The 22941-nt window shown below is 42.9% G+C and overlaps 2 protein-coding genes across 2 annotated transcripts in view; one reads left to right on the plus strand and one right to left on the minus strand.

Annotated features, from left to right (window-relative positions):
• The window catches only part of LOC139761229 (beta-galactosidase-like), a 43659-nt gene extending 30658 nt beyond the window's left edge, over window positions 1-13001 (minus strand). The window contains exons 1-3 of the mRNA XM_071685272.1: window positions 12925-13001; window positions 11421-11513; window positions 8519-8682 (exon numbers count right to left, since the gene is read on the minus strand). Of these exons, the coding sequence (XP_071541373.1) occupies window positions 8519-8682; window positions 11421-11504 (248 nt within the window). The 5' untranslated portion in view covers window positions 11505-11513; window positions 12925-13001. The remainder of the gene's footprint in view (window positions 1-8518; window positions 8683-11420; window positions 11514-12924) is intronic.
• A 1687-nt stretch (window positions 13002-14688) lies between these two features.
• The window catches only part of LOC139761194 (KICSTOR complex protein SZT2-like), a 388469-nt gene continuing 380216 nt past the window's right edge, over window positions 14689-22941 (plus strand). Inside the window, exons 1-3 of the mRNA XM_071685224.1 lie at window positions 14689-14813; window positions 16906-17040; window positions 20669-20942. Coding sequence (XP_071541325.1) covers window positions 14766-14813; window positions 16906-17040; window positions 20669-20942 — 457 coding nt within the window. The 5' untranslated portion in view covers window positions 14689-14765. The remainder of the gene's footprint in view (window positions 14814-16905; window positions 17041-20668; window positions 20943-22941) is intronic.

The raw sequence follows: 22941 nt of genomic DNA on the forward strand, positions 1-22941 counted from the left end.
TGTTGTGGTACACTTGTGGGCCAGTAATGTTGTGGTACAGTAATGTTGTGGTCCAGTAATGTTGTGGTACAGTAATGTTGTAGTCCAGTAATGTTGTGGTACACTTGTCGTCCAGTAATGTTGTAGTACACTTGTGGTCCAGTAATGTTGTGGTCCGGTAATGTTGTAGTCCAGTAATGTTTGGTACACTTGTGGTCCAGTAATGTTGTGGTACACTTGTGGTCCAGTTATGTTGTAGTACACTTGTGGTCCAGTAATGTTGTGGTACACTTGTGGTCCAGTAATGTTGTGGTACACTTGTGGTCCAGTAATGTTGTAGTACACTTGTGGTCCAGTAATGTTGTGGTACACCTGTGGTCCAGTAATGTTGTAGTACGCTTGTGGTCCAGTAATGTTGTGGTACAGTAATGTTGTAGTCCAGTAATGTTGTAGTACACTTGTGGTCCAGTAATGTTGTGGTCCGGTAATGTTGTAGTACACTTGTGGTCCAGTAATGTTGTGGTACAGTAATGTTGTAGTCCAGTAATGTTGTAGTACACTTGTGGTCCAGTAATGTTGTGGTCCAGTAATGTTGTAGTCCAGTAATGTTGTGGTCCGGTAATGTTGTAGTCCAGTAATGTTGTGGTACAGTAATGTTGTAGTCCAGTAATGTTGTGGTACACTTGTGGTCCAGTAATGTTGTAGTCCAGTAATGTTGTGGTACACTTGTGGTCCAGTAATGTTGTAGTCCAGTAATGTTGTGGTACACTTGTGGTCCAGTAATGTTGTAGTACACTTGTGGTCTAGTAATGTTGTTGTCCGGTAATGTTGTAGTCCAGTAATGTTGTAGTACACTTGTAGTCCAGTAATGTTGTGGTCCAGTAATGTCGTGGTACACTTGTGGTCCAGTAACGTTATAGTACACTTGTGGTCCAGTAATGTTGTGGTACAGTAATGTTGTAGTCCAGTAATGTTGTGGTCCGGTAATGTTGTAGTCCAGTAATGTTGTGGTACAGTAATGTTGTGGTACACTTGTGGTCCAGTAATGTTGTGGTACACTTGTGGTCCAGTAATGTCGTGGTCCGGTAATGTTGTAGTCCAAGAATGTTGTGGTACACTTGTGGTCCAGTAATGTTGTGGTACAGTAATGTTGTAGTCCAGTAATGTTGTAGTACACTTGTAGTCCAGTGATGTTGTGGTACAGTAATGTTGTGGTCCAGTAATGTTGTGGTACAGTAATGTTGTAGTACACTTGTGGTCCAGTGATGTTGTAGTCCAGTAATGTTGTGGTACACTTGTGGTCCAGTAATGTTGTAGTACACTTGTGGTCCAGTAATGTTGTTGTCCGGTAATGTTGTAGTCCAGTAATGTTGTAGTACACTTGTAGTTCAGTAATGTTGTGGTCCGGTAATGTTATGGTCCGGTAATGTTGTAGTCCAGTAATGTTGTAGTACACTTGTAGTCCAGTAATGTTGTGGTCCTGTAATGTTGTAGTACACTTGTGGTCCAGTGATGTTGTAGTCCAGTAATGTTGTGGTACACTTTTGGTCCAGTAATGTTGTAGTTCACTTGTGGTCCAGTAATGTTGTAGTACATTTGTGGTCCACTAATGTTGTAGTACAGTAATGCTGTGGTCCAGTAATGTTGTGGTAGAGTAATGTTGTGGTACACTTGTGGTCCAGTAATGCTGTGGTCCAGTAATGTTGTGGTACAATAATGTTGTGGTACACTTGTGATCCAGTAATGTTGTGGTCCAGTAATGTTGTGGTACAGTAATGTTGTGGTACACTTGTGGTCCAGTAATGTTGTGGTCCAGTAATGTTGTGGTACAGTAATGTTGTGGTACAGTAATGTTGTGGTACACTTGTGATCCAGTAATGTTGTGGTCCAGTAATGTTGTGGTACAGTAATGTTGTAGTCCAGTAATGTTGTAGTACACTTGTGATCCAGTAATGTTGTGGTACACTTGTGGTCCAGTAATGTTGTAGTACACTTGTGGTCCAGTAATGTTGTGGTACAGTAATGTTGTAGTCCAGTAATGTTGTAGTACACTTGTGGTCCAGTAATGTTGTGGTACAGTAATGTTGTAGTCCAGTAATGTTGTAGTACACTTGTGGTCCAGTAATGTTGTAGTACACTTGTGGTCCAGTAATGTTGTGGTACAGTAATGTTGTGGTACACTTGTGGTCCAGTAATGTTGCAGTACAGTAATGTTGTAGTACACTTGTGGTCCAGTAATGTTGTGGTAATGTTGTGGTCCAGTAATGTTGTAGTACACTTGCGGTATAGTAATGTTGTAGTCCAGTAATGTTGTAGTACACTTGTGGTCCAGTAATGTTGTAGTACACTTGTGGTCCAGTAATGTTTTGCGACAGTAATGTTGTGGTACACTTGTGGTCCAGTAATGTTGCAGTACAGTAATGTTGTAGTACACTTGTGTCCAGTAATGTTGTGGTACAGTAATGTTGTGGCCCAGTAATGTTGTAGTACACTTCTGATCCAGTAATGTTGTGGTACAGTAATGTTGTAGTCCAGTAATGTTGTGGTAACTTGTGGTCCAGTAATGTTGTGGTTCGGTAATGTTGTAGTCCAGTAATGTTGTGTTACAGTAATGTTGTAGTCCAGTTATGTTGTAGTACACTTGTGGTCCAGTAATGTTGTGGTACAGTAATGTTGTAGTCCAGTAATGTTGTAGTACACTTGTGGTCCAGTAATGTTGTAGTACACTTGTGGTCCAGTAATGTTGTAGTACACTTGTGGTCCAGTAATGTTGTCCGGTAATGCTGTGGTACAGTAATGTTGTAGTACACTTGTGGTCCAGTAATGTTGTGGTACACTTGTGGTCCAGTAATGTTGTAGTACACTTGTGGTCCAGTAATGTCGTGGTACACTTGTGGTCCAGTAATGTTGTAGTACACTTGTGGTCCAGTAGTGTTGTGGTCCGGTAATGTTGTGGTCCGGTAATGTTGTGGTACACTTGTGGTCCAGTAATGTTGTGGTACACTTGTGGCCCAGTAATGTTGTGGTACAGTAATGTTGTAGTCCAGTAATGTTGTGGTACACTTGTGGTCCAGTAATGTTGTAGTACACTTGTTGTCCAGTAATGTCGTGGTACACTTGTGGTCCAGTAATGTTGTAGTACGCTTGTGGTCCAGTAGTGTTGTGGTCCGGTAATGTTGTGGTCCGGTAATGTTGTGGTACACCTGTGGTCCATTAGTGTTGTGGTCCAGTAATGTTGTGGTCCAGTAATGTTGTGGTCCGGTAATGTTGTAGTACACTTGTGGTCCAGCAATGTTGTGGTCCAGTAATGTTGTGGTCCGGTAATGTTGTAGTACACTTGTGGTCCAGTAGTGTTGTGGTCCAGTAATGTTGTGGTCCAGTAATATTGTAGTACACTTGTGGTCCAGTAATGTTATAGTACACTTGTGGTCCAGTAATGTTGAAGTACACTTGTGATCCAGTAATGTTGTGGTACAGTAATGTTGTAGTACACTTGTAGTCCAGTAATGTTGTGGTACAGTAATGTTGTGGTCCAGTAATGTACACTTGTGGTCCAGTAATGTTGTGGTACAATAATGTTGTAGTACACTTGTGATCCAGTAATGTTGTTGTCCGGTAATGTTGTAGTCCAGTAATGTTGTGGTACACTTGTGGTCCAGTAATGTTGTTGTCCGGTAATGTTGTAGTCCAGTAATGTTGTGGTACACTTGTGGTCCAGTTATGTTGTGGTACACTTGTGGTCCAGTAATGCTGTTGTCCGGTAATGTTGTAGTCCAGTAATGTTGCGGTACACTTGTGGTCCAGTAATGTTGTGGTACACTTGTGGTCCAGTAATGTTGTAGTACACATGTGGTCCAATAATGTTGTTGTCCGGTAATGTTGTAGTACACTTGTGGTCCAGTAGTGTTGTGGTCCGGTAATGTTGTGGTCCGGTAATGTTGTGGTACACTTGTGGTTCAGTAATGTTGTGGTACAGTAATGTTGTAGTACGCTTGTGGTCTAGTAATGTTGTGGTCCGGTAATGTTGTAGTACACTTGTGGTCCAGTAATGTTATAGTACACTTGTAGTCCAGTAATGTTGTTGTCCGGTAATGTTGTAGTACACTTGTGGTCCAGTAATGTTATAGTACACTTGTAGTCCAGTAATGTTGTGGTACAGTAATGTTGTAGTACACTTGTGGTCTAGTAATGTTGTGGTCCGGTAATGTTGTAGTACACTTGTGGTCCAGTAATGTGATAGTACACTTGTAGTCCAGTAATGTTGTGGTACAGTAATGTTGTAGTACACTTGTGGTCCAGTAATATTATAGTACACTTGTTGTCCAGTAATATTGTAGTCCAGTAATGTTGTGGTACACTTGTGGTCCAGTAATGTTGTAGTACACTTGTGGTCCGGTAATGTCGTGGTACACTTGTGGTCCAGTAATGTTGTACTACACTTGTGGTCCAGTAATGTCGTGGTACACTTGTGGTTCAGTAATGTTGTGGTACACTTGTGGTCTAGTAATGTTGTGGTCCGGTAATGTTGTAGTACACTTGTGGTCCAGTAGTGTTGCGGTCCAGTAATGTTGTGGTCCAGTAATGTTGTGGTCCAGTAATGTTGTAGTACACTTGTGGTCCAGTAATGTTGAAGTACACTTGTGATCCAGTAATGTTGTGGTACAGTAATGTTGTAGTACACTTGTGGTCCAGTAATGTTGAAGTACACTTGTGATCCAGTAATGTTGTGGTACAGTAATGTTGCGGTACAGTAATGTTGTAGTACACTTGTAGTCCCGTAATGTTGTGGTACAGTAATGTTGTGGTCCAGTAATGTTGTAGTACACTTGTGGTCCAGTAATGTTGTGGTACAGTAATGTTGTAGTACACTTGTGGTCTAGTAATGTGGTCCGGTAATGTTGTGGTACACTTGTGGTCCAGAAATGTTGTTTTACACTTGTGGTCTAGTAATGTTGTAGTACACTTGTGATCCAGTAGTGCTGTGGTCCAGTAATGTGGTCCAGTAATGTTGTAGTACACTTGTGGTCCAGTACTGTTGTAGTACACTTGTGGTCCAGTAATGTTGTGGTACACTTGTGGTCCAGTAATGTTGTGGTCCAGTAATGTTGTGCTCCAGTAATGCTGTAGTACACTTACGGTCCAGTAATGTTGAAGTACACTTGTGATCCAGTAATGTTGTGGTACAGTAATGTTGTGGTACAGTAATGTTGTAGTACACTTGTGGTCCACTAATGTTGCAGTGCAGTAATGTTGTGGTACAGTAATGTTGTGGTACAGTAATGTTGTAGTACACTTGTGGTCCATTAATGTTGTAGTACACTTGTGGTCCAGTAATGTTGTGGTCCAGTAATGTTATGGTACAGTAATGTTGTGGTACAGTAATGTTGCAGTACACTTGTGGTCCAGTAATGTTGTAGTACACTTGTGGTCCACTAATGTTGTAGTACAGTAATGTGGTACAGTAATGTTGTGGTACAGTAATGTTGTAGTACAGTAATGTTGTAGTACACTTGTGGTCCAGTACTGTTGTAGTACACTTGTGGTCCAGTAATGTTGTAGTACAGTAATGTTGTGGTACAGTAATGCAGTACAAGTCTCCACAACCTGGGAGGATAACCATGTGTACACACGGAGGCCATGTCATGTGGGAGAACATGACGGCCAGGTGGTAATCATGGTGAACATGACGCCCAGGTGGTACTCATGGTGAACATGACGGTCAGGTGGTAATCATGGTGAACATGTCGGCCAGGTTGTAATCATGGTGAACACGACGGCCAGGTGGTAATCATGGTGAACATGACGGCCAGGTGGTAATCATGGAGAACATGACAGCCAGGTGGTAATCATGGTAAACATGACGGCCAGGTGGTAATCATGGTGAACATGACGGCCAGGTGGTAATATTAGAGAACATGACAGCCAGGTGGTAATCATGGTGAACATGACAGCCAGGTGGTAATCATGGTGAACATGACGGCCAGGTGGTACTCATGGAGAACATGACGGCCAGGTGGTAATCATAGTGAACATGACGCCCAGGTGGTACTCATGGTGAACATGACGGCCAGGTGGTAATCATGGTGAACATGTCGGCCAGGAGGTACTCATGGTTAACAAGACGGCCAGGTGGTAATCATGGTGAACATGTCGGCCAGGTGGTACTCATGGTTAACATGACGGCCAGGTGGTAATCATGGTGAACATGACGGCCAGGTGGTAATCATGGAGAACATGACGGCCAGGTGGTAATCATGGTTAACATGACGGCCAGGTGGTACTCATGGTTAACAAGACGGCCAGGTGGTAATCATGGTGAACATGTCGGCCAGGTGGTACTCATGGTTAACATGACGGCCAGGTGGTAATCATGGTGAACATGACAGCCAGGTGGTAATCATGGAGAACATGACGGCCAGGTGGTAATCATGGTTAACATGACGGCCAGGTGGTATTCATGGTTAACATGACGGCCAGGTGGTAATCATGGAGAACATGACGGCCAGGTGGTAATCATGGTGAACATGACGGCCAGATGGTAATCATGGTGAACATGACGGCCAGGTGGTAATCATGGAGAACATGACAGCCAGGTGGTAATCATGGTGAACATGACAGCCAGGTGGTAATCATGGAGAACATGACAGCCAGGTGGTAATCATGGTGAACATGACGGCCAGGTGGTAATCATGGTGAACATGACGGCCAGGTGGTAATCATGGTGAACATGACGGCCAGGTGGTAATCATGGTGAACATGACAGCCAGGTGGTAATCATGGAGAACATGACAGCCAGGTGGTAATCATGGAGAACATGACAGCCAGGTGGTAATCATGGTGAACATGACAGCCAGGTGGTAATCATGGTGAACATGACGGCCAGGTGGTAATCATGGTGAACATGACGGCCAGGTGGTAATATTAGAGAACATGACAGCCAGGTGGTGATGATGGTGAACATGACGTCCAGGTGGTAATCATGGTGAACATGACAGCCAGGTGGTAATCATGGTGAACATGACGGCCAGGTGGTAATCATGGTGAACATGACGGCCAGGTGGTAATATTAGAGAACATGACAGCCAGGTGGTGATGATGGTGAACATGACGTCCAGGTGGTAATCATGGAGAACATGACAGCCAGGTGGTAATCATGGTGAACATGACGGCCAGGTGGTAATCATGGAGAACATGACAGCCAGGTGGTGATGATGGTGAACATGACGTCCAGGTGGTAATCATGGAGAACATGACAGCCAGGTGGTAATCATGGAGAACATGACAGCCAGGTGGTAATCATGGAGAACATGACAGCCAGGTGGTAATCATGGTGAACATGACGGCCAGGTGGTAATCATGGAGAACATGACAGCCAGGTGGTAATCATGGAGAACATGACAGCCAGGTGGTAATCATGGAGAACATGACAGCCAGGTGGTAATCATGGTGAACATGACAGCCAGGTGGTAATCATGGAGAACATGACAGCCAGGTGGTAATCATGGAGAACATGACAGCCAGGTGGTAATCATGGAGAACATGACAGCCAGGTGGTAATCATGGTGAACATGACGGCCAGGTGGTAATCATGAGAGAACATGACAGCCAGGTGGTGATGATGTGAACATGACGTCCAGTGGTAATCATGGAAACATGACAGCCAGGTGGTAATCATGGTGACATGACGGCCAGGTGGTAATCATGAGAGAACCATTGACAGCCCAGGTGGTAATCATGGAGAACATGACAGCCAGGTGGTAATCATGGAGAACATGACAGCCAGGTGGTAATCATGGTGAACATGACGGCCAGGTGGTAATCATGGAGAACATGACAGCCAGGTGGTAATCATGGAGAACATGACAGCCAGGTGGTAATCATGGAGAACATGACAGCCAGGTGGTAATCATGGTGAACATGACAGCCAGGTGGTAATCATGGAGAACATGACAGCCAGGTGGTAATCATGGAGAACATGACAGCCAGGTGGTAATCATGGAGAACATGACAGCCAGGTGGTAATCATGGAGAACATGACAGCCAGGTGGTAATCATGGTGAACATGACGGCCAGGTGGTAATCATGGAGAACATGACGGCCAGGTGGTAATCATAGTGAACATGACGGCCAGGTGGTAATCATGGTGAACATGACAGCCAGGTGGTAATCATGGAGAACATGACAGCCAGGTGGTAATCATGGAGAACATGACAGCCAGGTGGTAATCATGGTGAACATGACGGCCAGGTGGTAATCATGGAGAACATGACAGCCAGGTGGTAATATTAGAGAACATGACAGCCAGGTGGTAATCATGGAGAACATGACAGCCAGGTGGTAATCATGGAGAACATGACAGCCAGGTGGTAATCATGGTGAACATGACGGCCAGGTGGTAATCATGGAGAACATGACAGCCAGGTGGTAATATTAGAGAACATGACAGCCAGGTGGTAATCATGGTGAACATGACGGCCAGGTGGTAATATTAGAGAACATGACAGGCAGGTGGTAATGATAGTGAACATGCATGACTCACGTCTGGACAGTGTTGAAACCTGCCATGCGTAGTTTCCAGAGACGGTCTGACCAGCTGGAGGGCAAGACCCGGAAGTAATGGATGGAGCCAGACACATAACGGAACACTCGACCATCTTTCACAAAGTGGTTCTTGATGTAGTCGATGGTGAAGCTGGGACCAGCCTGGGTTACAGTACAACTGTTCTCCTACACTTATAATACTTCATACATATAAAGTGGATGATGATACACTTGATGGTCATATAGTTGATGGTGATATAGCTAATGGTGATATAGCTAATGGTGATACAGTTGATGGTGATATAGTTGATGGTGATATAGTTGATGTTGATATAGTTGCTGGGGATATAGTTGCTGGGGATATAGTCGATGGTGATATAGTTGATGGTGATATAGTTGCTGGGGATATAGTTGATGGTGATATAGTTGATGGTGATATAGTTGATGTTGATATAGTTGCTGGGGATATAGTTGCTGGGGATATAGTCGATGGTGATATAGTTGATGGTGATATAGCTAATGGTGATATAGCTAATGGTGATACAGTTGATGGTGATATAGTTGATGGTGATATAGTTGATGTTGATATAGTTGCTGGGGATATAGTTGCTGGGGATATAGTCGATGGTGATATAGTTGATGGTGATATAGTTGCTGGGGATATAGTTGATGGTGATATAGTTGATGGTGATATAGTTGATGGTGATATAGTTGATGGTGATATAGTTGCTGGGGATATAGTTGATGGTGATATAGTTGCTGGGGATATAGTTGCTGGGGATATAGTCGATGGTGATATAGTTGATGGTGATATAGTTGCTGGGGATATAGTTGCTGGGGATATAGTCGATGGTGATATAGTTGATGTTGATATAGTTGCTGGGGATATAGTTGCTGGGGATATAGTTGATGGTGATATAGTTGCTGGGGATATAGTCGATGGTGATATAGTTGCTGGGGATATAGTCGATGGTGATATAGTTGATGTTGATATAGTTGCTGGGGATATAGTTGCTGGGGATATAGTTGATGGTGATATAGTTGCTGGGGATATAGTTGATGGTGATATAGTTGCTGGGGATATAGTTGATGGTGATATAGTTGCTGGGGATATAGTCGATGGTGATATAGTTGATGTTGATATAGTTGCTGGGGATATAGTCGATGGTGATATAGTTGATGTTGATATAGTTGCTGGGGATATAGTCGATGGTGATATAGTTGATGGTGATATAGTTGCTGGGGATATAGTTGATGGTGATATAGTTAATGGTAATATAACTAATGGTGATATAGTTGATGGTGATATAGTTGTGATATGTTAATGGTGAAAAGGTTATTGATGATACAATTGATTTTGGTAACCCTGGCCACACTAGGCTTCCTAACCCTGGCCACCCTGGCCACACTAGGCTTCCTAACCCTGGCCACCCTGGCCACACTAGGCTTCCTAACCCTGGCAACCCTGGCCACACTAGGCTTCCTAACCCTGGCAACCCTGGCCACACTAGGCTTCCTAACCCTGGCAACCCTGGCCACACTAGGCTTCCTAACCCTGGCCACCCTGGCCACACTAGGCTTCCTAACCCTGGCAACCCTGGCCACACTAGGCTTCCTAACCCTGGCAACCCTGGCCACACTAGGCTTCCTAACCCTGGCAACCCTGGCCACACTAGGCTTCCTAACCCTGGCAACCCTGGCCACACTAGGCTTCCTAACCCTGGCAACCCTGGCCACACTAGGCTTCCTAACCCTGGCAACCCTGGCTACACTAGGCTTCCTAACCCTGGCAACCCTGGTCACACTAGGCTTCCTAACCCTGGCAACCCTGGCTACACTAGGCTTCCTAACCCTGGCAACCCTGGCCACACTAGGCTTCCTAACCCTGGCAACCCTGGCTACACTAGGCTTCCTAACCCTGGCAACCCTGGCTACACTAGGCTTCCTAACCCTGGCAACCCTGACTACACTAGGCTTCCTAACCCTGGCAACCCTGGTCACACTAGGCTTCCTAACCCTGGCAACCCTGGCCACACTAGGCTTCCTAACCCTGGCAACCCTGGCTACACTAGGCTTCCTAACCCTGGCAACCCTGGCCACACTAGGCTTCCTAACCCTGGCAACCCTGGTCACACTAGGCTTCCTAACCCTGGCAACCCTGGTCACACTAGGCTTCCTAACCCTGGCAACCCTGGCTACACTAGGCTTCCTAACCCTGGCAACCCTGGTCACACTAGGCTTCCTAACCCTGGCTACACTAGGCTTCCTAACCCTGGCAACCCTGGTCACACTAGGCTTCCTAACCCTGGCAACCCTGGCTACACTAGGCTTCCTAACCCTGGCAACCCTGGTCACACTAGGCTTCCTAACCCTGGCAACCCTGGTCACACTAGGCTTCCTAACCCTGGCAACCCTGGCTACACTAGGCTTCCTAACCCTGGCAACCCTGGTCACACTAGGCTTCCTAACCCTGGCAACCCTCTCTGCAGTGTTCATGAGGCGTGGATTATCTTTTTAATTACATTTTCTTAATAATCAAACAACATCATTACTTCCCGGTCATTATCAACTTGTTTAATGAAGAACTAATTACCTCTCGTTAATCGTACACACACACACACACACACACACACACACAGGAGGATCGGGTGCCACCAGCAGGATGCGAACGTAAACATCGGTTTTGATCCCGTGGATATCCCATCATGCGTCCTTTAAGTCCGTGGGATGTATGACTGGGTGTCAACTTGTAAGTCATGACTTAAGTCCGTGGGATGTATGACTGGGTGTCAACTAACTTGTAAGTCATGACTTAAGTCCGTGGGATGTATGACTGGGTGTCAACTAACTTGTAAGTCATGACTTAAGTCCGTGGGATGTATGACTGGGTGTCAACTTACTTGTAAGTCATGACTTAAGTCAGACAGAACCCAATCAGACGTCAGGAACAAGAAGAGACACAGCACTGCTTGTACCCCACACATTAGCCTCCTCTACTGGAAAAAAGGGATCATATAAATACCAAAGAAGGAACAGAGAAGGGGGCCAGGTGAGGATATTCCCTCAAAGGCCCAGTCCTCTGTTCTTAACGCTACCTCGCTAACGCGGGAAATGGCGAATAGTATGAAAGAAAAGAAATATATATATATATATATATATATATATATATATATATATATATATATATATATAGATAGATAGATAGATAGATAGATAGATTATCCCTGGGGATAGGGGATTAAGAATACTTCCCACGTATTCCCTGCGTGTCGTAGAAGGCGACTTTTTAAAAGGGGAGGGAGCGGGGGGCTGGAAATCCTCCCCTTTTTTTTTTTTTTTATTTTCCAAAGGAAGGAACGGAGAGGGGGCAAGGTGGGGATTTTCCCTCTGAGGCCCAGTCCTCTGTTCTTAACGCTACCTCGCAAACGCAGGAAATGGCGAATAGTATGAAAAAAAAAGATATAGATAGATAGATAAAGACCAATGAGAGGCATGAGTCATTTTTGTGGGTAATAAGTTCTCATTGAAAACTAATGTAAACCTGAAAACAGAGGACTTCATCAAACAATCTAAATATAATCAACATAAATATAATCAATATATGTAATCAACATAATAATCAAAAGATAATGGCGACCAGGGAAAATATTTCCGCTTTAAAATGGACAAGAATCTTGAGGCAATGGGATTGACCCGATATAATGACCCTTATCTGTACTTAGAATATAATGGAAAGTAATTATGATGTTAGTTTCATCATGTAATATAATGGAAAGTAATTATGATGTTAGTTTCATCATGTAATATAATGGAAAGTAATTATGATGTTAGTTTCATCATGTAATATAATGGAAAGTAATTATGATGTTAGTTTCATCATGTAATATAATGGAAAGTAATTATGATGTTAGTTTCATCATGTAATATAATGGAAAGTAATTATGATGTTAGTTTCATCATGTAATATAATGGAAAGTAATTATGATGTTAGTTTCATCATGTAATATAATGGAAAGTAATTATGATGTTAGTTTCATCATGTAATATAATGGAAAGTAATTATGATGTTAGTTTCATCATGTAATATAATGGAAAGTAATTATGATGTTAGTTTCATCATGTAATATAATGGAAAGTAATTATGATGTTAGTTTCATCATGTAATATAATGGAAAGTAATTATGATGTTAGTTTCATCATGTAATATAATGGAAAGTAATTATGATGTTAGTTTCATCATGTGTCAATGTTTTCTCCCACGTAGAAAGATTAGGTTCATAAACTGATCTTCAGAACATGAGGACCAATTTCCAAGCACTCCACTGCACGAGAATTCCCATCATCATATCTAGCGATAATGATGATCCAACTTGTGTCACAAGTTATTACTGTCACCATTATTACCGTACTAACAACCCCGGTAATGAGGGACCACGGAACTATGCACTACCGTCCACTTGGCTGGGTACACCCACACTGACCACCACTAACTGATAAACGACCCACCCCCCTTACCACCAGACGGCTCACCCACCATATTGTAACCATTTCTCGCTATAGGCTGCTATTTCTCGCCATAGGCTGCCAATTCTCGCCATAGGCTGCCATTTCTCGCCATAGGCTGCCATATCTCGCTCTAGGGTTCCAAATCTCGCCATTTCTCTCTCGAGGCTGCCGATCTCACCATTTCTTGTCATAGATTACCGAGTCTCGCCATTTTTCGCCATAGGCTGCCAATTCACGCCACGGGCTGCCAATTCTCGCTATAGGCTGCCAAATCTCGCCATTTCTCTCTAGAGGCTGCCGATATCGCCACTTCTTGTCAAAGGTTACCGAGTCTCGCCATTTCTCTCCATAGGCTGCCAATTCTCGACATGAGCTGCCAATTCTCGCCATAGGCTGCCAAATCTCGCCATTTCTCTCTAGAGGCTGCCGATCTCGCCACTTCTTGTCATTAGTTACCGAGTCGCCCTTTCTCTCCATAGGCTGCCAATTCTCGCCATGAGCTGCCAATTCTCGCCATAGGCTGCCAATTCTCGCCATGAGCTGCCAATTCTCGCCATAGGCTGCCAATTCTCGCCATAGGCTGCCAAATCTCGCCATTTCTCTCTAGAGGCTGCCGATCTCGCCATTTCTTGTCATAGGTTACCGAGTCTCGCCATTTCACACCTTAGGCTGCCAATTCTCGCCATAGCTGCCATTTCTCGCCATAGGCTGCCATATCTCGCTATAGGGTTCCAAATCTCGCCATTTCTCTCTCGAGGCTGCCGATCTCACCATTTCTTGTCGTAGATTACCGAGTCTCGCCATTTTTCGCCATAGGCTGCCAATTCACGCCACGGGCTGCCAATTCTCGCTATAGGCTGCCAAATCTCGCCATTTCTCTCTAGAGGCTGCCGATCTCGCCACTTCTTGTCATAGGTTACCGAGTCTCGCCATTTCTCTCCATAGGCTGCCAATTCTCGACATGAGCTGCCAATTCTCGCCATAGGCTGCCAAATCTCGCCATTTCTCTCTAGAGGCTGCCGATCTCGCCACTTCTTGTCATAAGTTACCGAGTCTCGCCCTTTCTCTCCATAGGCTGCCAATTCTCGCCATGAGCTGCCAATTCTCGCCATAGGCTGCCAATTCTCGCCATGAGCTGCCAATTCTCGCCATAGGCTGCCAAATCTCGCCATTTCTCTCTAGAGGCTGCCAATCTCGCTATTTCTTGTCATAGGTTACCGAGTCTCGCCATTTCTCGCCATGGGCTGCCATTTCTCGCCATAGGCTGCCATTTCTCGCCATAGGCTGCCAATTCTCGCCATAGGCTGCCAAATCTCGCCATTTCTCTTTAGAGGCTGCCGATCTCGCCATTTCTTGTCATAAGTTACCGAGTCTCGCCATTTCTCGCCATGGGCTGCCATTTCTCGCCATAGGCTGCCATTTCTCGACATAGGCTGCCAATTCTCGCCATAGGCTGCCAAATCTCGCCATTTCTCTCTAGAGGCTGCCGATCTCGCCATTTCTTGTCATAAGTTACCGAGTCTCGCCATTTCTCGCCATGGGCTGCCATTTCTCGCCATAGGCTGCCATTTCTCGACATAGGCTGCCAATTCTCGCCATAGGCTGCCATTTCTCGCCATTTCTCTCTAGAGGCTGCCGAATCTCGCGAACGGTTGCCAGATCTCGCCAGAGGGTGGACCCGGCTCGGGAGGAGGTAAATAAACGGCAGCTCGGGGAGCTCTAATGGGTCTGTTGTTGAGATGACAACAGTAACGGATTCTGGGACAACAGAAGAGGAGGAGGAGGAGGTGAGTGGTCACCTGTTACAGGGATAGTGTACAGTTGGACGTCATAAGTCCAAATCAATAGTTTAGATAAGAGAGATAAGGAAATAAGGCTCGTACTTCGAGAGGGGTTATGAGAACGACGCACACTTGACGTTGGCTGGGACATTACTCCTCCTTTGGAGTGAACATAATTCTAAACTATCATTTATGAAATAAGTCCATTATATCATCATTTATTAAGATCCGTCCAGGTCAACCTTAGAGCTCATGGCAAGTTCCACTTAACGACCATAGGTTAGTCATTACTGAACCTGCAGAGCTCATTTGGTTAGGTTGGGATTGTTTTATCCCATTTGTTGGCGTTACACGACAATGTCAACTGAAGAAATCCATTGTAATATTTTTTTTTATATTGAGTTACCATCACAGTGCCCCACTTGCCCTGAAGTCACATTTTGGTCGTAAATTTTCTCCTTAGGGGCCATGGTTGTATGTCAGTGACTGTACCTCAAGTTAGGAGGCTATGAGTACTCGGGGCCATATTTTAATGAAGGGGATGTGGTGGTACAGTGATCAGCATTACCCGAAATCATATTGTTGGGCTCATTATAGTTCAACTTTGTATCACACACAGCAACAACTGTACAAAGAAAGTAAGATTACGTACCTTCTGAAGGTGTTAAAGTATTTCACCTGGAGGTATTCTTTTAAATGATATTGAGTTTGGTGTCATGAGATGAGATTGCCATTCCTTTCGTACTGGTATAGTGTTTTACTAAATATTGTAATACAAGCCAAAGAAACCTTACATAGGATAAGGTATTTCTCCAGATGTAGCAGAATTTACAAAACATAATGAATGCATAAAAATGATTTTCGTCAATACTGATGGTATGATTGTGTAGCTGTAGCCTCCCAGCTAGAGTTGCAGTTCCATACTCATTACCACTGCCTTTCTCATATATTATATCCCATATGCATCTACAAAAATCACCCCAACATTATAGGTGAGTTGAAGCATGTCTTGCTTGTTTTCATTCATCACAAGTGTATTTTTGAATGATTACTCCTTAATTTCATAATATTGAACCATTATTGCCTCGTATTAAAGATAAGTAGTTTGAAATGTGCAGTAGTCCTGCGTTTATGGGATGAGCATTGTTTTTGATGTACTTTTAGTGTGTAATATAGAATATCATTGATTGCTATAAAGATTATTTCTGTAATAGTCACAGTTATTTCAGATTAAGGCTCCTAAATTTGTAATACATCTTTTCATTTTCCTAATTAGAAGTGAGATTATATAAATTTCAGTGGGGAAAAGAAGTAGTTTTGTCAAAGGTTTTTCGTCACTCCTTTGACATGCAGGAACCCTCTAGTAATCTAGTAATTGATTGACCCTAAGGTCTCTGGGTTTGAGATTTTAAAGAGTGTATATTTTCTTTGATGTACCTTTTAGAATGTCTGAAATTAGGAATACTGGATCTAGGAGATTGGCTTTTGAAACTTATGAAAATCTGTCTTTGCTTTTAAGTGATTAGCTTTAAATTGCCTATTCTCAGACTTCACCTATTGTAGGAGACCTTTACTCACTTTTGAGTTTCAGATTTTTGTCAGATGGCTTACGTCAGAGAAATATACCAGAATGTAGCCATTAGAACCCACAGTTTGTGCACTATCCTCTAAGGATTACTGAGGGCTGTTGTTTGGCTTCGAGCCTCTGTACTCACTGATGTAAATTACCAGGTGTCAGTGGTACACCGATATTTTGTAATTAAGAGATAGATTAAGTGTAGCATTATGTAGGTGAAACCAGTGAGGGAAATACACATGATAGGAATTGAGTAATGATATAGTTAGAAATAAGACAGATGAATGTAGGAAGGTAAGTGGCTTAGCCACATACTGCCCTCCACTTTCCAGCATCTTGCTTGCACATTCAGATTGAGTTAGAACCTTATCATTCTTGGAGGGCAGTTTTTCTTTCTTTATATTTCTAAGAAACCTTTCTGTGATAGTTATAGAGTTTTCCTGCTTTTCAAAATTCTTTTTTAAGTAAAGACAGAGGCAGGTTGTGGTTCCCCTAAGGCTGACTTATTATATCTTATTTTAGAGTGTAGAGGCCCTTGAAGCTGAACATGTGTACATTCTCATGAAGAAAGAGTACCGCATCTCACGTAATGTGCGTGCAGAATGGTACTTACAGCGCATAAACTCCATCATCACTTTTCCAAGGAGAGAAAAACTCGTGAGTATTATTTCACACACACACACACACACACACACACACACACACACATGCACACACACACACACACACACACACACACACACACACACACACACACACACACTTAATCGCTGTTTCCCATGTCAGCGAGGTAGTGCAAGGAAACAGATGAAGAATGGCCCAACCACTCATACACACACACACACACACATATATATATATATATATATATATATATATATATATATATATATATTAAGAATATATGGTGTGGGAGGCAAGTTGTTAGAAGCAGTGAAAAGTTTTTATCGAGGATGTAAGGCATGTGTACGTGTAGGAAGAGAGGAAAGTGATTGGTTCTCGGTGAATGTAGGTTTGCGGCAGGGGTGTGTGATGTCTCCATGGTTGTTTAATTTGTTTATGGATGGGATTGTTAGGGAGGTGAATGCAAGAGTTTTGGAAAGAGGGGCAAGTATGAAGTCTGTTGGGGATGAGAGAGCTTGGGAAGTGAGTCAGTTGTTCGCTGATGATACAGCGCTGGTGGCTGATTCATGTGAGAAACTGCAGAAGCTGGTGACTGAGTTTGGTAAAGTGTGTGAAAGAAGAAAGTTAAGAGTAAATGTGAATAAGAGCAAGGTTATTAGGTACAGTAGGGTTGAGGGTCAAGTCAATTGGGAGGTGAGTTTGAATGGAGAAAAACTGGAGGAAGTGAAGTGTTTTAGATATCTGGGAGTGGATCTGGCAGCGGATGGAACCATGGAAGCGGAAGTGGATCATAGGGTGGGGGAGGGGATGAAAATTCTGGGAGCCTTGAAGAATGTGTGGAAGTCGAGAACATTATCTCGGAAAGCAAAAATGGGTATGTTTGAAGGAATAGTGGTTCCAACAATGTTGTATGGTTGCGAGGCGTGGGCTATGGATAGAGTTGTGCGCAGGAGGTTGGATGTGCTGGAAATGAGATGTTTGAGGACAATGTGTGGTGTGAGGTGGTTTGATCGAGTAAGTAACGTAAGGGTAAGAGAGATGTGTGGAAATAAAAAGAGCGTGGTTGAGAGAGCAGAAGAGGGTGTTTTGAAATGGTTTGGGCACATGGAGAGAATGAGTGAGGAAAGATTGACCAAGAGGATATACGTGTCGGAGGTGGAGGGAACGAGGAGAAGAGGGAGACCAAATTGGAGGTGGAAAGATGGAGTGAAAAAGATTTTGTGTGATCGGGGCCTGAACATGCAGGAGGGTGAAAGGAGGGCAAGGAATAGAGTGAATTGGATCGATGTGGTATACCGGGGTTGACGTGCTGTCAGTGGGTTGAATCAGGGCATGTGAAGCGTCTGGGGTAAACCATGGAAAGCTGTGTAGGTATGAATATTTGCGTGTGTGGACGTATGTACATACATGTGTATGGGGGTGGGTTGGGCCATTTCTTTCGTCTGTTTCCTTGCGCTACCTTGCAAACGTGGGAGACAGCGACAAAGCAAAAAAAAAAAAAAAGAAAAAAAAAATGTATACATTGAAATGTATAGGTATGTATATGTGCATGTGTGAGCGTTTATGTACATACATATGTGTGTGGGTGGGTTGGGCCATTCATTTGTCTGTTTCCTTGCGCTACCTCTCTAATGTGGGAGACAGCGAGAAAGTATGATATATGAATAAATAAATTTTCTGTTTCCTTTTCAGAAATTTAAATACAAGGAGTGTGAATGAATGTGGCCTTTTTGTCTTTTCCTGGTGCTACCTTGCTGAAGAGGGGGATGCCATTTCCTGTGTGAAGGGGTAGCAATGGGAATGGATGAAGGCAGCAAATATAAATATGTACTTGTGTATACATGTATGTAAATGTTTATATGCGTTGATATGTATATGAATGTATATGGTGACGGGAATGGATGAAGGCAAGTATAAATATGTACATGTGTATATATGTATGTCTGTGTATGTATATGTATGTATATGTGGGTGTATGGGCATTTATGTATATATATGTGTGTATATGAGTGATTAGGCCATTCTTCATATGTTTCCTTGTGCTACCTCGCTGATGCGGGAAATGGTGATTAGATATAATAAGATAATAATATATTTATTTTTATCTATTATACTTAACTGCTGTCTCCTGTGTTAGTGAGGTAGAGCAAGGAAACAGACGAGGAATGGCCCAACCCATCCACTTGCACATGTATACAAATAAATGCCCACACATGCACAGATACATTTCAGTGTATACTTACATATTGGAAAGGATCACAATTTTGCGCTTGATCATTTATATTCCTATTAGTCCACGGGGGAAAAATAGCTGTTTCATATGTATTTGCTATCTGTCACTTTAGTGAGGTAGCGTTAAGAACAGAGGACTGAGCCTAAGAGGGAAAATCCTCACATGGCCATCTTGTCTGTTCCTTGTGATGGAATATATGTAACATATTATCCTGATTTTTATAATTTTATTTGTTCTGTGAAGTGATTTGTGGAAATTTTGTGAACATTGATGAAGGCAGCATATCTAATCTTGCATAACATAATGTGTCATTGACTGATTTTAAAGTTAGGGAAGGAGTGTTTGGAAGAACATCATGTAAAAGCATATCAAAGGAAGGTGAATCAGTTTAAGAAGAGGAAGTGAGATTATAAAGTATAAAAGTTGGTGCAGTAGACAGTATATGGAGAGGTTACCAAAGTGCGACTGTTTAGATAGTATATTTAGCCAGGAAAATGGAAGGAAGATATCAGGCAGAATCTTTAGCAGGGATGAGTCCTGCTGGTGATCTGAATGGAGTATTGAAAGGAGAAGATTTGTTCATTGTTGATGGTTTCACCATCTTGACATATGTCACTGAAGCATGGTATTGTACTGTCAGTAGAATAGGAGGAAATTAAAAAGGGGGCATTTGGCACTTCTGTCACCTTAGTCAGACAGTCTCTTAGTTCAAACATCATGGATCTATGTGGCTCTGGGGAATCATCCTTCAGGAGAGAGAGATTCAGGTGTGCTTCCAAATCATCATTCTAGTTATACCTTCTTTGCTTTTAAGTTAAATCTTATCCAAAATATTGCTCCAAACCTTACTACTTCATGTGTATACTTTCATGTTTGCAGGACAGATTGCAGAATAGAGTGATTTAAGTTTTGAAAATTGAAAGACCTTGTCTCATGTAAGTGTCCCACAAAATTATTTTCCTAGTTTTCCACTCTTTTCTAACTTCTTTTTTTGAAAAACTTTTCTCTGTACCCATTGTGACTACTATTGAGTTGCAGTCCACGAAGTATGGGCTGCCGGAAGTTAGCAGGTTGATTTGGTTGACCCATTGGTGACCACTTATTTGCCAAGGGTAATCCTTAGATGAGCTAAGCTGTTGATGAATGATTGGAAGGTTTTGACCCTGATTTTGACGGAGATATCCTGGGGAATGTCTCATGTTCAGAGCGAAAAGGTTTTTCAGTTTTCAGAATGTACAATTTTAGACCACAACAAGAATCTGATTGCTAGATAAGTAAGGTTATGGTTTTATGCACTTGACTCCCAAAGCCTGTTTGATTTATTATCAGTTTAGAAGTTATGTATGTAATGTGCTGTAAGATTTTGATTCCAATTAAAAAAGAATAGAAATGTGCATTTATAAAATCAAATTTCATACCCCATCATAGAGTGATAGTGAAGAGGAATTGGAAGTTGTGTCTGTGATTCCTCTGGATGTCCCGCTGGAATGGGATTATGACACCTCACATTTATACAAGTATCGCATCACTCATCGCACAACTCTTCACTTCCTGGCACGAAAATATCGTCTGGTAGTCTGTCTGGATTTATCACCGTCTGCTTCAGTTGTGGATGTAACAAAGGGCAGCGTTGTGCTAGATGAAGTTTTTACCACTTTGAAAAAATGTTTAAAAGGCATCGTCAGACCGTTTTATGTTCCAGGTTAGTTAATATGATATTTGCTTGAATTCAGTCCTATCATATGTTGTTAGTAACTTAGTTATGGTTATATCTGAGACATTCATCCTCTCCTGTAATTTTCTTCTTGAGCTCATGCATTCATGTGACATCTTGACATCTTGACAAAGACCCCTCTTTCCACATACTTGCCATTGCATCCAAGACCATAGGCCCCTCACTAACTCTGTGACTTTTCAACTTGCATAGTTGCATTTGCTGCTGTGTTCACTCTCAGGTATCTAAGACATATCACTTTCTCAAGGTTATATCCATTCAAGCTCACATTCCAACTAACGCATCTCTTTCCATGGCTTATCCTGATAACCTTTTGTTTTAAAAAAGAATTCACTTTTACTCTCATTTTTTTTTGCTTTCATATATATTCTGAATTCAGGCACCAGCTCTGGAGTTTCTCACTTTAATCTTCCACCAATGCCTTGTCATTAGCATACAACAACAATTCACCTCCTAGGACCCTTTATCTCCAGTAGACTGCAGACCTTCTCCTCTCTATGATCCTGATGTTCAGTGATCTCCCTCACCACCTCTTGAGTAATACCAGGATCCTATCATGGGAAAGGATCTTTGGACAGTTATAGATATATTCTATGTATTTATTATACTTTCTTGTCTCCCGCATCAGCGAGGTAGTGCAAGGAAATAGACGAAAGAATGGCCCAACCTACCCTCATACACATGTATATACCTACATGCCCACACACACTCATATACATACCTATACATTTCAATGCATACGTACATATGCATACACAGACATATACATATTTACACATATACATATTCATACTTGTTGCCTTCATCCATTCCCATTGCCACCCCACCACACATGAAATGGCACCCCCTCCCCCTGCGCATGCGCAAGGTAGTGCTAGGAAAAGACAACAAAGGCTACACTCGTTCACACTCATTCTCTAGCTGTCATGTGTAATGCACCGAAACCACAGCTCCCTTGCCACATCCAGGCCATGCAAAACTTTCCATAGTTTACCCCAGATGCTTCACGTGCCCTGGTTCGATCCATTGACAGCCCGTCGACCCCAGTATACCACATTGCTCCAATTCACTCTATTCATTGCACGCCTTTCACCCTCATGTATGTTCAGGCCCCAGTCGCTCAAAATCTTTTTCACTCCATCCTTCCACCTTCAGTTTGGTCTCCCACTTCTCCTCGTTCCCTCCACCTCTGACACATATATTCTCTTTATCAATCTTTCCTCACTCATTCTCTCTATGTGACCAAACCATTTCAGTACACCCTCTTCTGCTCTCTCAACCCACTCTTTTTATTGCCACACATCTCTCTTACCTTTCATTACTTAATCAAACCACCTAACACCACATATTGTCCTCAAAATCTCATTTCCAACACATCCACCCTCCTCCACACAACCCTTTCTATACCCCACACCTCACAACCATATAACATTGTTGGAACCACTATTCCTTCAAACATACCCATTCTTGCTCTCTGAGATAATGTTCTCGCCTTCCACTCATTCTTCAATGCTCCCAGAACCTTTGGCCTCTCCCCCACCCTGTGATTCACTTCCGCTTGCATGGTTCCATCTGTTGCTAAATCCACTTCCAGATATCTAAAACACTTCTTCCTCCAGTTTTTCTCCATTCAAACCTACCTACCAATTGACTTGTCCCTCAACCTTACTGAACCTAATAACCTTGCTCTTATTCACATTTACTCGTAACTTTCTTCTTTCACACACTTTACCAAACTCAGTCACCAGCTTCTGCAGTTTCTCACCTGAATCAGCCACCAGCACTGTATCATCAGTGAACAACAACTGACTCACTTCCCAAGCCTTCTCATCCACAACAGACTGCATACTTGCCCCTCTCTCCAAAACTTGCATTCACCTCCCTAACAACCCCATCCATAAACAAATTAAACAACCATGGAGACATCACGCACCCCTGCCGCAAACTGACATTCGCTGGGAACCAA

The sequence above is a fragment of the Panulirus ornatus genome, chromosome 39, assembly GCF_036320965.1.
Source record: "Panulirus ornatus isolate Po-2019 chromosome 39, ASM3632096v1, whole genome shotgun sequence".
Lineage (NCBI taxonomy): Eukaryota > Metazoa > Arthropoda > Malacostraca > Decapoda > Palinuridae > Panulirus > Panulirus ornatus.